Source organism: Ammospiza caudacuta, chromosome 4 (genome assembly GCF_027887145.1).
Source record: "Ammospiza caudacuta isolate bAmmCau1 chromosome 4, bAmmCau1.pri, whole genome shotgun sequence".
NCBI lineage: Eukaryota > Metazoa > Chordata > Aves > Passeriformes > Passerellidae > Ammospiza > Ammospiza caudacuta.
The window spans coordinates 7,069,166-7,083,861 of record NC_080596.1 but is presented as its reverse complement, the minus strand read 5'-3'; the positions used below and the strand labels follow the sequence as shown (position 1 = coordinate 7,083,861).

At 40.2% G+C, this 14,696-nt stretch overlaps 1 protein-coding gene across 1 annotated transcript; it reads right to left on the bottom strand.

Moving 5' to 3' along the window:
• Window positions 1–417: 417 nt before the first annotated feature.
• On the bottom strand, window positions 418–13,369 carry PLRG1 (pleiotropic regulator 1). The gene is made up of 15 exons (XM_058803293.1): window positions 13,302–13,369; window positions 11,497–11,603; window positions 11,128–11,270; window positions 10,023–10,076; window positions 8,730–8,823; window positions 8,235–8,325; window positions 7,945–8,046; window positions 6,962–7,054; window positions 6,462–6,611; window positions 6,251–6,352; window positions 5,638–5,740; window positions 4,944–5,052; window positions 3,303–3,442; window positions 1,629–1,822; window positions 418–623 (listed from the first exon to the last, which is right to left on the bottom strand). Exons 1-15 carry the CDS (start codon window positions 13,308–13,310, stop codon window positions 564–566), a joined length of 1,551 nt encoding a protein of 516 aa, XP_058659276.1. The 5' UTR covers window positions 13,311–13,369; the 3' UTR covers window positions 418–563.
• Window positions 13,370–14,696: the final 1,327 nt, after the last annotated feature.

Sequence of the window (14,696 nt, the reverse complement as noted above, 5' to 3'; positions counted from 1 at the left end):
AGATACACTCTGAAGATCCATTTCCTTCAATAACACAGCACCAGCAATGTTCAGTGGCCGTGTTTATAAAGCAAATTACCTTATTATTGTGTTGTCCTGCTTGTTTGTAAATTACTCAGTAACTCTAATTCAGTATAGACTTAGCCTATGTACAATAAGCAATAGTGGTCTAAAATCTGAAAGTGTCCCTAAAGAACTTCCAGAAGATGACTTCTATGCATAAATTTGTGATTAACTTTTGAGGTCAAGCAAGGGTGCTTCAGACAACTTAGCTCATCAAAATATTTTTATAAGAATCTGTTGAATGTAAGCCTAAAAATTAACCACCTGCACACCTATCTTTTTCATGAGCCATACATGCTTCACAAAGTAAAGATTCAACTGGTTTGCTGGAATCGCAACAAAAAAAGACAAAAGGAAAGAGAAATAAAATTTATTATAAAACATGTTGAAATAGCAATGACTTAGCTGACTTCTTGCTCTGCTGTTCTAGGCAGAACAAAATCTGACTGAATGCTTTCAGGAAAGCCAAAACAAAATTACTGAAGTAGTATGTTGCCACACTAAAATCGCTTTCTCTTGATAATTTCTGGTTTCCAGCTGACCGGATGGGTTTCTTCAGTCTAAAGGGAAAAAAAAAATTATCTCATAAGGATTTTTATATTAAACTTGAAACTCACCTATAACTGAGGTTTAGTTTAAAATACCATTTATGAAGTATATGTACTCTATTTCATAAGTAGCATTATTAATACTTAATCTACAATGTAATTAATTTACCCAAATTAAATTTTCTATCATCTCACTGTCTGAAATACATAGCAATACTTTTTCTGTACTTGTCTTTTTTTTTTTCCAGCAAGGAAAATGATCAGGTTGCCAGTGGCATTTCCAAAACAACACTGTGGTTATCAAAGCACATGAGCAGGAGCTGCTAGTGACAGGCTTTCCAGACATATCTACATCAGTATTGGTAGATGTCATGGAGTGTATTTTGCCCAGCTTTAAAACTGATAAAAAATTCCTGATTCTTTATACGTAAGAGTTACTCCTAGTCTAATTCAGTGCAAAATTCCAAGGTTTGATTAAAATTCTTATATTCTTTATATTGAAGACATACACAGATAAACTACACAATCATCTGTTGTCCTCTCCACTGGTAAACCAATTCATATTTTAGAGTAACAGTGTGAAAATAAGCTCTTGACTTCAAACTCTAAAAACTGTCAAGGCCAATAACTAATTCAAATGATATAAATAAGTACAATAAACCTTAAAAGTGCAATCCTTTTGCTGATTCCCATATTTTTATCAATACAACCTCACATAGTTCCCCACTGGGTTCAAAACTCAATGTACATGATTGTATTCAGATTTCTCCAAACTTCACCAAAAAGGCCCTTTACAGAAGAGTTCACAGACCTGACACTTATTTGTACTACAGCATATAACAATAATTAGGAATGCAGAAATTAGCTACTGTCCTGTTAATGCTAATACAGAGATTTCTTTCAAACTTCAACAAAATGGATTACATAAGTATGAAAATGTCCCCTACAGATATGTGTTATATTTGTCTGAATTTTTCTGATTTTATGAAAATACTTTAAAAAGACTTTTTGACATACCGCAGTATCATCTTCTTTGTATACTTTTATGGTTTTATCAGCTTCAGCCGTTAGCAATCTGCTTTCTGACTGGTCAAAAACACAAGCAAATATTCCTGATTCACTGTCCAAAGAACCTGGCTGTACAGCTGCATGTACTCTCTGGAAATTGTATCCAGTTCTCCAGTCCCAAAGGTGCATAGTGCCATTATCAGCTACAACAAACAAACAAGCCAGTAAATTTCTATCAGTCTTCTAAAACCACCATCATGAACAATTAGTAAATACATCAGGAATACATAACACCACATTCATGTAGAATAGCACAGTACATCCTATAAATTTTCCTGTTTTCTGCTGTTTTCCTTCTCAGAATCTCATCCAGATTGTCATCAGATAACCCCGAGAGATGATACACTACATCACAGGGCAATTGCACAAGTTGCTTTGGAGGCACAGTAAGGACAGGTATTCTGAAAATCAAGCTCCCTGCTCAGTAGCTCCACTGAAGTTGAATGAGGAGGCATCATCCTCCCAAAGAGATTAGGACATTGACTTAATGCAAAGTGGGTTTAATGTTTGCAGAGATTTTATTCCAAATCCAGTTTAAACCACCTCCAGTGTTGCTGCTACTGGCATCAGCTACAGGGCATTCACAGCAATCTGAACGCTCTATTCAGAAGGATACTCTCAAGAAAATTTTTCAGTTAGAAAACCCAATACCCCTCAAAAGCATCATCTAGCCAAAACAGATTTATTAAAAATTAAATTTCTCCACAGCTGCCAGCTAGACTAGAAATCCAGATATTTCAAGAAGGGTGTTTCTACAGTAGAAAACTCCAAGGTAAAATCAACTTATTTTGATTCAGTATCACCTTCTCTGAAGCTGCTGTAGATAGCATTAGGATGTAAAGGGGAGAATTGAAACCCCAATTTTAACTTTTTAGAACTCACAATTAATATCAGTAAAATGGTAATAGGGTTTTTTTATGTGGAGAAGGTGTTTTTTAAGACTCAGCTACTACAAACATAAAAAAGTCATAAAAGGATGTTCTGAAAGTGTCTTCAAATAATAATAATGACGTGTAAGTCCATTTCAGTATTTTGTGAAGTTCTTGTTCTTACATGGGTGAGCCATTTGTTAAACACAGCTTTATCCAAATTTTAAAATCAAGGGCCCCTTTCACATAGATGGAAACATAACCAGAGTAAGGTGACAATGTAACTGGCTGTTTCCCAATTCCTGCTTAGCACATTTCCATCTTACCCCACATCCCTAGCCTACAGGACCAAGGGCACATTGGACAAAGTGCTTTATTCCCATTTAGCTTTAGCAAGATGCTTCTACATCTGCTAGCCAGTGTCACTGCCTCAACATGCAGCTAATTCCAGAGGAGGCACTAATGACCAGCAGATCATAAAGGATGGACTCTGGAGCCTTGCAGCAGCAGCCAGCTGAGAAGAGAAACCTCTTCCATGCAGTACATTAGAAGTCCTTCAAATTTATTTTATTTGCATGCAGCTCAGAAACATCCAAGGTCATGAAAGTGGCCCTACTCACAACAAAATGAAATTATGTCCTGCAGCAGTCTGACAGGCCTAGGTAAGGCAGAGCTCCATGAGCATCTCTGCCTAAGGACCTCCAGCCATATGTACATGGGGGAGAGGAGAGGAATGTGTATTTCTCATTTTTACCTCCTGAGACCAGAACACCATCGGAATTTACAGCCAGTGTGTTTATAATAGCATTGTGACCAGAGAGATTCTGGATGAAGTTTCCATCTGGGAATTTCCACTGCTTAATATTATCTGGAGAACCAGATGCAAATGTGTAACTGAAAGAAAACAAACAAAGTATATTAAAGCTCAAAATAGCTGTAGTGAGAGCAAATGTCCTTCATTAAAACTACTGCTAAATGCTAGTTGCAAAATTACTTAATATTAAAACTGCTTTTCTGACAGGTTTACTTCACATGAAATTAAGCAATTTTATGAAGCCATGAATTACCTACTCCCACTGTTTTCTTTCCTCTTCATAAACTAAACTTTATAACATCCTGTATTGCCATAGATTTCATATGCAAATATCTGAAATGCACATTAAGTTCTCTTCAGTTGTTATTCTGGCAAATTTTCAGGTATCAGGGCATCACCAGCAAAGGTAACAGGATAAAAAGGCAACAAACCCCAAGCACAGGCTAATGCCTAGTCTTCCAAAATTACATAAGCAAGGAAAAAGCCCTGCAAAAATGTTACTAAGAAATATAATTTCTTCCACTGAGTCACCCCAAAATAAAAACTTCCTTCATTTTAACATGTGCAAGCAGTTACATGGTTATTTGGGTAGCACATACAATAGCCTGTAGGAATACTTTAATTTGCCACAATATCCAGAGAATTTGCTGTCTATTTAAAAGATAGCACAAATAAAAAAGTTGAGTTGAGAAAATACTGCAACATTAAAAAAAATAGTAATTTGAACTGTAGACTGACAGTTGCTACCATTTGACAAGAACACTTCAAGTTTATTTTCAGAAAGGTATTATCAATGAAGTTGAACCCTGAATTACTTTTTTTTTCAGAATGTAAGTAAAATAGAGCCTTTTTCTATAGCTAACAGGCTACACAGTTTTTCAGGCACACACTCGGACAGAGTTTATTCATATCAAAGATGATGAATTTCTGATAGAAATGACAAAATGTAATTTTAAAATATTAAAGGCACAGAAGCAATCAAGTTCTATGTAAACTCCTTTTGTCCACTATTTTAATGGAGATCCAAACAGGCAACAGTTGTGCATCAAAATACAGCATCTAAATTCAAAGCACTTCCAAGAACATCTGCTTCAAAGCTTCAATTCTCACACTGAGTTTTTTTTAAGGCCAGTTAGATTGAAATGTCTTGTGCAGTGAACCACGTATTAAAAAGACAGACCACTCTATTAATCACTGTCTCCTTTAGCATTAATCACATGTGTGCATTGGCCCATTACAAAACTACTGCAATTCCTGCCCACAACCATTCAGTTACATATTTATCATTAGCCTTATGAGCACTATATCACTGAATTTTAAGGACTGAATGAAAGGCACACACATAAGCAACTCTGGGATATAAGGCATTCTCAGGATTGCTAATGTACACCAATGCCAACACTAGAGAAGCACACTCAGTGCAGTAAAATGTATCTGATAATTGATATGTACATTTTTGCATCATCCTAAGTGCATTAGTTTCTCACATTATTATGCTCTACCATTCTAGATCATCACTCACATTTCCTCTCTTCAATTCTCAAAAAACTATGAAAGTGTAACAAAATAAAGAAAACTTACTGTCTTGGATGTAGCACTACTGCTCTTACAGATTTCTTGTGATTTGTTAAAGTAACACGAGTTTTTCCTGCCACCAAGTCCCAGAGCCGTATGGTAGTATCATGACTGCCTACAATGAGAAGAAAATTAAAAAAAAACCAGTAGAAACCATCATCTTGATTTTATCATAATCATTACTTTGCTAAGGCAGCCAGAACGATGTGACAGACACATAAATGCTGTGCTAATGCCACCTCAGATGAAGAAGATGCCAGATTGCAAAAGTATTTTTACTCAGTTTTAAGAAGTATCCAGTTTTGCAGGATAACTTTAAGAAGTTACACTGCAAAGCTTGATTTCGACATAATGGGAAAGAAGATGAACACTTAACCACAGTACTGGACACTCCTGAACTGAAATAGGGAGAACCGAAATATCACAGAAAATGCAAGTCTCAATATATATTAGAACACAAATGAAAACACCAGAAAAAAAGGAAGTGCAGAAAAGCATTCAAGCAATGCACAGTCATATTTGCTTAAACATACCATTAATAGTATGTAATAACCATTGCATGGCCCATTTTCAACAGAAACTAGTACGAGATTTGAAAAATTAACCAAGATAACATTATGAACATCACACAATTACTGAACAAACACATTCACTATTAGGTTTTTCCATCATGTTACTCATGAAACTACACCTACTATACCTGTAATAATTTGTGGTTCTGCAGCTTGGCACTTCACAGTTGCTACTGCATTTGTGTGTCCTGACAGTGTGTGCACACTGGCTTTTGTCCTTACATCCCAAATCTATGAAATCACAGCAAATATGTCAGAGGTCAGTAACAGGAGAATATTCAATGTATTTTATGCACTAACACTGATTACATAATTTCCTTGCCATAGTCTTACAGATTAAAAAAACGGTATTTAGGTGGTATTTTTCACCCAACCATTTATTACAGAACTGCCTCAGCTGGCAAATTTCAAGAAGAGCAGGAACCTGCCAGTTATATGCCTTCCAGGCATACGGATAATTCAAGCCACCATAATCCCACACCACCTTCTAAATACTAAGCAATCCTACATACACTATGTAGTCTACCTACTAAACTAAGAAATAAAACATCATCCTGAAGTGACATGGAAAGTTTGTGTATTTGGGCTTCAATTTTATCAACAATGTAAGACAAAGCTAACACAAACCACCTTAGTATTTCATCTAAATTGATGACAACTTTTGCTAAGTGCTCATTTTTACAAGTGAAGATATTGAAATACAGACGTCAAGATGTTCAAACACAACAATGCTATACTTACTCGTGCTGTTGAATCCCTGCTGCATGTCACCAGCACATCTATTGTTGGATGCAAGTCTAAGCCATAAACAGCACTTAGATGACCGTGGTAATGTCTGATAACCTAGATGAATAAAAAACCATGCAAACTAATAACTGAAAAAATATTCTAAATGCTTTGATTTTTGTATTTGCTACTACCAATTCCTTCAATTAAAGAAACTGCAGCTTACCTTATTGTACTCAAGATCCCAGCATTTCACTTGTTTGTCTTCTCCACAAGAAAAGAGGTATGGACTTCTCGCACTTACTATCACCCCGCGTACGGTACTGATGTGTCCCGTCAAAGACAATTTCAATTTGCCACTAGCAAGGTCCCAAATCTGCACCAAAATAGGTATTTTAAGGTAGACAGGAAAAAGTTACACAGTGAATCTGGGTAAACAGCCCAGATGTAACTGATCCTGCTGCAATGTAAGATAAAAATACAGTCACACAAACACTTGCTCTCCAGATACTACCATGTAAGAAATGAAATCTCAAAAGAAGAACGGCAGCTACTCCACAAATCCTTTATGACAAGGTAACAAAAGAAAAAATGTTCTGCAGTTCATTATTCCACAAACAGCAAACAAGAAATTGTTTCCAAGGGCTGGAAACATTTTTAAATAAAAAGGGAACAAAAAAACCCCACCCCTGCAAACTCTGTCAGTCATTTCTTCCAAGCTCTTACCTTTATGGTTCTGTCAGCAGAGCCAGTAACAAACCACTGATTTCCTGGTTCCACTGCAATGCATCTCACCCAGCCCAGATGACCACTGATAACCTTCACAAAGAACCAAAAAAACTTTATATCAGAAATAATACAATACCTTTTGAAGTAATTTTCCTTCTTCAACACTGAAATTTGCTAGTATTTACCAAGAAAAGTCAAATGTGAAATCAGATCTGAAGACAGCTTGATTTCTTCTCCAGTTAAAGAGAAAACTAGAAATTTACATAATACACCAGACTTGGGGAAGCTGCAATATGTAAAGACCTTGTTTGTATAAGCGACTTTTTAATATCCTTTGCGAGTCCTTAACACTGTGGCTCAACACTTGAAGCTTTGCAGAGAAAGACCATATTTGAGCACAGATTCCTTCTGCTGCTGGACAGTGTTTATACAAAGAACAATTATAAAAACACTGGCTATTAAATCACATTTCTATATAATAACCTCTTAAAGCACACCATCGCCTTCTTTTCCCCAAAACAGGGGTAATATGAGAGTTGGACACTTTCCAATAAAAAATAATGGAGCCTGATCTCACAAGAAATACTCTGCCAACACATGCTTTGCTTTCAGCAGCCCATTCCTCTAAATTTTCCAAGGTCAGACAGCTAAAATCAAACCTCATAACTAGTTTCACTGGATGTCATGTTTCAGGTACTGTCATACGGCTCATTTTGAAAGATTTAAAACACAACGAAGTTTCTTAGGCAGAAATACAGCAAACCTTCCACCAAATTTAACATAACACAGCTACGAGAGTAAACGAGAGGTTCAAAGCGAGACTGTGTATACATAACTTAGTTGTGATCACTTTTTGATCACATTTTTAAATCACATTTTATTATATTTTTGTGAATGAGAACAAAAACTATGATTTGAGGTCTTACATAGAGTATGTCTACTTTTATATGCATGTTCATGTCATGTAATTTCTGACTTACTCTGTAGAGTTTCCAAGGTGGATGCCACTGAGGTTTGGGCATGGTTGGAGCCTTCTTTGGCATTAATGCAGAAGTTTTGTTTCCACCAGCTTCCACCATAGCCTGTAAATTAAAAGAAGTGTTAGTCTTCTGGTTGGTAGTTTATCTCTTTGTCCAAAGCCTAAAACATTCTGCCTTCTCAATACTGATTAAATTTAGTCAGTCAGGAGATCTCCAGACAACACACACAGATCCAGAAGCAATCTGGTCAACACCATGTACTGTTCCAGTTAGATGTGCAACAGACTCACCACAGCCATCCCAGGAGGCTGGGAACGCTCAGACATTCCAGCATGCCTGTAAATGTCACCCACACCAGCAGCTGTCCTGTTTGCATCCAGCCTGGGGGGAGTGAAAATGGTTCATGACTGGCAATTGACTTTCTCCTGCTAAATGATAAGGCATCACAGGGCTGCACCCAGCTGAGTGCTGTACACCTCTCAGGATGGAGAGTCCACAACCTCTCCTGGCACCCTGGCTAGGACCTGACCACCCCAAGGTACAGATATCACAAAGCTTCACATTCTTCTCTTCTAACTAAACAAAGTTTCCCTTGTCCCAACTTCCACCCACTACCTCTCATGACAATACAAAATAAAAAGCATACATAAAAACAATGCCTGTCCACACTACAAGCAGTTCCTTTAAGAATATTCTAATTACTCCAAGTAGCTCTTATCCCAGCTTCTGTGATTTGCCTTGCAATTCCCACAGATAACAATGTCAATGAGGCAACACAGCAGTACCTGGACTGGGAAGCAGGAAGTGCTACAGCTAAGGACTGTGCTGCAGATTCACTTGGCATCCTCTGGACCTTAGTATCTGCTGTCAAAGCCACACCTTGAAAAAAAAAAAAACCATATCAGAAACAAAGACAACTCCATTAAACAGGAACTCAAAAGTGTATTATACAAACATATATAAACACATATACCTGCAAACAAGGGCCTGACACATCTGTAATATAAACTCTCATCCTTCAGTAACATTTTCACATCCAATTCAAATCTACTGAAATCTTTATTTTGGCACAAATCCTTTCCATCTTGATCTACTACATATATGAGTACAAAATTTCAAGAGTTTAAAACAGTATGCCAGTGGAAACAAAAAAAAAGTCTAATTAGGAGCAGCATCCATCTCTATATCCAGCTTTAATTGCTATGGAAATCTAAACATCACAGAAATAAACATGATCTTGTAAAGCATTTGCTAACTTAGGCCCTTTAGTACAATTTATAATCCATCCCTATGCGGTGTTTGGCATCACACAGTGGTGCCAGAACTACAGAAGGTTTAGTCCTACTGAAGTGAGAATTTCCAGCTACACATTCAGATTTTTAACCTTGTCAAGAACAGCAGGTGTTGTCTAAAAAGAAATTAAAAACTCTTTGTAAAGTACAGTTTTGGTGCAGACTGGTGAATTTAACTCATCACTTTATTTCTTCTCCTAACCACTTCTGTCAGTTGACAACAAACTCAGTATTTGGGCAAAATATTCAGGTTAAAACAAGAAACAGCCAAGAGAGTCTGAGTTTGAACCCTGATATAAATGATTCTATTAAAAGAACACTAAACTGAAGGAAGACACTGTGAGCAATTCTTGTCCCCATAGTTAAAAGCAACTATGCCTGGTTGTTTAACGGTTGAGGGTTCACTGAACACTCACATCTGTTAAGTTATAAATCAAGACAACAGATTTCCCACTACACATAATAAACTTAAGCACAAAAAAAGATCAACACCTAAAACTAAATTCTTACAAGAACAGAGCAGGATCAGTCAGTAGCAGTGGCAATGAGCAACTAGTGCTTGTAACCCTTACAAGCACTAAAATTATTACACCCTCAAAACTCTTCCCCAGAGCAAGATGGTGAAACTTACATCTTTCTGCTCTGGTGATGAAAAGCAGGCAACATTCCACTACTATTAATTATGGATTCACATCAAGAAGAAGCCTGCTCCTGCTACGATGGAGGATATCTTCTTCATACAGGAACCCAAAAAATCCATACAAACACTTGCAAAATTTTACTTACCAGGCCCAGATGGGTATGGGTGAGTACCAGTTACTATATACTCAACTTCTTGCCCTAAAGAGCAAGAGAATGTTATATTAATAATTACATTTTATAATGCACTCAAACAGCAAATAGAGGAAAAGAGAGCAGATAATACACAGCAGAAGAAACTAGTAATCACCTTCAATGTACATACACATTTCTCATTTTCATTAATTTAATTTGTTCTGGTTATCTCCATTTTAGAAAACTCGACTGTAAAAAACAATTAATTTGAATAGTGAAGCTACCATTCAGTTATCAAGAGGACTCAAGAAAAAAATCTTCACACTGCCTTTGAAGGAGATATCATGACTACAAAGAGCATGGGTGTCTGAAACGTAAGCTAGTTGGCTGGTTGTCTGCGCTGTCAGAATTGAAAAAGGTTCTTTTCTTCTTAAAAGATTTTTCATTCTCTCTCAACGTGTTTCACAATACTTCCAAATAAAGCACCTTGGGCAGAATCTCAGTATCAACTGAATATCAACTACCTCAACTAAAATGAGGCAGCATTTTTAGAAAACAAATTTTCATATGAGATCTAACTAACACACACACATTTTATACATCACAAAACATACATTAAAAAAACTCTACAGATTTGAAATAAAGTGTTTTCTGGTTTAAAAACTGCACAACTAAAAGACTGTAAATATACTATGAAGCAAAGCTAAAATAACAAAACAACCACCTCAAACAAAAAACAACACACAAAAATGCAAAACAAACAAAAGTAAGAAAGAGGATGTCCTTAATCATGAATTTGCAGACATAAGAAATACATTATTCAACTCTAACACTCAAGTACATTACACACTAATATTACCAAAAGTTACTCTTTTCACCAACTAATCACAATAAAAAATGCACAGCACTCAATAACTCCTTTGTTAAAATCAGCTTTCCCCTTCTTCTGTATCACTTACCTCTTGTGGACCCTAGCAAGAAAAATACCAATCAAAAAAGGTTTCTTTGATATCTGTATTTATCTCCAGTGGATTAACACTGGACTGCATTCTGCAGATTTTACACCAGTGAGACTGTGACAAAAGAAGGACAAATAGAGCACTAAGGGCACACTAACCTTGGTTTCCAGAGTACTGTTTGTGTCCATAGGGATCCCCGGTGTTGGGGCCCCCCTTCTCCCTCAGGTTCTCCTTGAGCGAGGGCATGTGCAGCACTGAGCCGTACTCCGTGCGCAGCTTCACCGCCATCTTCACCTTGTGGCTGCGCGAGAGGAAAGCAAAACCTCACTGAGCCCCAGCCTCTGAACTGCTAACAGGTTCTGAAATATTGCACAGGGATGTCATACAACTTACTCTACAACTCTAATATTTCTCTCCCCCCAAGATTACAGTGTTGACAGTACAAAAACATCTGAATTTCTGACTTGAGTCAGAAATTGACAATCACTGACAGAGTTTAAAACTTCACTGGGTGCAGCAGCACGTACCTTTCTTCATCCAGTGGGATAGGCTTGGCATTGTCAGCTACAAACATGTCATGGGTTCTCTTCAAAGATCTGAACACAAGTGTGTGCACAGAATGCTTTTGGACTTCCTAAAATAAAGAAAAGAGCATTTAAATAAGTTTGAACAGATTTAAATGAAAAACTGAACACTGAAACATAAATTGAACTGAGTAGCAATTTCTCAGTTCTGTTACATGACATGCAACCATTCTGTTCGCAGAAGACACTAATTTTCTTGGAAACTAAAAAATTCATTATGTCAGTTGTTTATTCAAAGCTATATTCTATTCCTTGAAAACTTACAAGACTTTGAAAAGCAAGCCAAAAACTTTTATCAAACTTTCTGCACTGGTATCGTATAAAAGTTCTATCCCACGTCCTTCCCAAATCTGTTTTTATATGTAGGCAATAAATAAGTCAATTCTTTCTGAAAAAAAAAAAAAAAAAACCTGTAAATTTTCCCTCACTACCACTGTAAAAAGAACATGAGCAATATGAATTTCTGTGCACAGTACCACTTCATGTTAACATGGCTAATTACCACCTAACAACAGCAGCTGCTGACACCACAAATGGAGGAGTAGGTACCACAATGTCTCCCCAACAGCGAAGAAATTTCTGCAAGTAATTTTTGACAGATGCTTTTCTGTAAAACACCAGCTCATAGTGTTGCATCTGGCAGCAGTCATTGCACCTCCTTCTATAACCCCGACAGCCCCATGTTTCTTCAGAAGTGCATGAAATTCACCCCACAGTAAAGATTCTACAACCTATAAAACCAGTGGGCTTCTCCACAGCTGTGCTCCCAAACCCTCACAAAAAGCCCCTTTTTGTGGTTTCCCTTATGGGCTAACAGTCAGTAGGTCTCTGGTGGTAAAACACCCCGGCATCAGCTCTCCACAATCACAGAATATGCTGAGCTGGAAGTGGCTCACAAGCATCATCGAGGTCTGGCCCTGCACAGGACACCCCCAAGAGTCACACCCTGTGCCCAAGAGCATTATCCAAATGTTCATTGAGCTCTGTCAGCCTTGTGGCTGTGACCACTGCCCTGGGGAGCTGTTCTAGCACCCAACCACCCTCTGGGTGAAGAACCTTTTCCTAATATCCAACCTAAACCTCCCCGACACAACTTCAGGTCATTCCCTTGGATTCTGTCACTGGTCACCACAGAGATCAGATCAGAGCCTGCTCCTCTGCTTCCCCCTCATGAGGAAGCTGTAAACTGAAATGAGGTTTCTCTTCACCCTCTTTTCCAGTGTGAATATGGCAAGTGACCTCATCCACTCCTCATAAGGTTTTTCCTCTAGACCATTCATCTCCATAACCTTTACACCTTTTTCTGATACTGTGGTACCCAAAACAGTACCCAGCACTGGAGGTGAGGCCGCCTCAGAGCAGCTCGGAGCGGGACAATCCCCCCTCCTGACGGGCTGGCGATGCTGTGCCTGATGCCCCGCAGCACCAATTCCGCATTCGGCACAAGCCTGGCAAAGCAAACCCGCTGCTCACTCCCGCCCCAGACACGCACACTCCCATGGCCCGCACCCGGTGCGTTCTGCGGGCACCTCGGTGTCCCCGGGCCGAACCGGGCGGGGGCCGCAGATGGAGGCGCTGCCACGGACCATCCCCACAGAGGCCTTTCCCACCCAGGGGACAGCGACGGTGGCGGGTGCGCGGCGGCGCTTCTCCCGCCCGGCCCCGACCCGCTCCCGCTCCCTGGTCTCGCCCAGAGCGCCTCAAGGGCGCGACATAGCGAACACGCGGGACCCTCCCTCGTCCCTCACCTCCGCCATGGCGCCGCCGAACTCCCCCGGCCGCGGCCGCTATGGAGTCACTTCCGACGCCCTCCCGCGCCGGACCGGAAGAGACGCATAAAGAGGGAAATGGACGGAGCGCCAAAGCAGAGGGGCGGGGCTTATGGGAACGCCTCCGCTCGGCGTGCGGTCGTCGCGGGTTCGAGCCCCGCCGGCGCTGCCGGGGCAGGCGGTGCGAGTCACTTCATCAATGTGTACAAATATATGAAGGCGTGGTAACGGGAGAATGGAGCCAGGCTCTTCTTGGTGCTGCCAAGCAACAGGACAAGAGGCAGTGGGCAAAACCTGATGCACAGGAAGTTCCACTTGAACATGAAGAAATACTTCTTTTACTGTACAGTTGATGGTGCAGCGGCACAGACAGCTTGCGGAATCTCCCTCACTGGAGATAATCAAGAACTCTGTGGACACAGCCCTGTGCCGCATGCTCTGGGATGGCCCTGCCTGATCCGGCAGGTGTGACCCGGTGACCCCACTCCCTGCTGTCCTGACCCCACTACAGTGCGCTCCCTCCAGCCGGAGTCATCCCGGAGCCATCCCCGGCAGAGGGCGGTGTGGCGCTGCGGGAGAGGGGCCGGCGCTGCCCCGCGCCCGGCCTGCAGCGGGGCCCGAGCGCTGCCCCCTCAGGGTGAGGGATCGGGCCTGGGCTGCGCAGTCCCGCCATACACTGTTGAAGCGCAGTGATACTGGATGTTAGCCATTAGAGCGGACCTTTCGGGAAGAGTGTCTTTAGTTTGGCTCCACGGGACCTCATTTCCATGGAGAGTGGAACATGTGAATGAGCTGGGAACCCCCGCACTTCATGGCAAAGTGTTGGCTGTGAAAGGGCAGAGGCTGTAAATCTCTTCCAAATGTACCCTGCTACTCCACCTGACATTTCACTTCCATTCGTGAGCAGGATAACTACATGCATATGTGCAAATTTCGAATAGGCACCTACTTTCTCCACATATACTCATCTGCTCGTAATTCCAGGAACTCCTGTCCTCCTGAGCAGTAGCTGGGATTTGGTCAGCTCATCTTTTGCAGCCACTCCTTCATGCTGCTCTTTTTTACTCCTCACTCTGTCTGCTTGCCTGCATGCCTGAGCTGTGAACAGTTTACAAAACAATTTGAGATAGAAGTAATTCAATGCAACGTGGTTCAAACCCACTGTCTTTACTAGCTACAGGACAGCAGTAGCCTGGGATTGTTTCTGGCACGCAGCTTGCCTGCTTGACATGAATATGGTATCTTTTCTGCAGTTGATGGGTCACGTCTGGTGGCTGCGCTGGTGGTTTGTATTTAGTAATTTAGAATACAGTGATGGAAAAGTGCTTTGAGCCCCAGCTCCTGTTCTAGGTAGAGCTGGAGAAGATGTGCCAA

Coding starts and splice junctions, on each gene's coding strand:
- PLRG1 (XM_058803293.1), bottom strand. Junction 11,271..11,496: donor ATCCCACTGGATGAAGAAAG/GTACGTGCTGCT, acceptor CCTCTCGCGCAG/CCACAAGGTGAAGATGGCGG. Junction 6,612..6,961: donor CTGCTGACAGAACCATAAAG/GTAAGAGCTTGG, acceptor ATTTTGGTGCAG/ATTTGGGACCTTGCTAGTGG.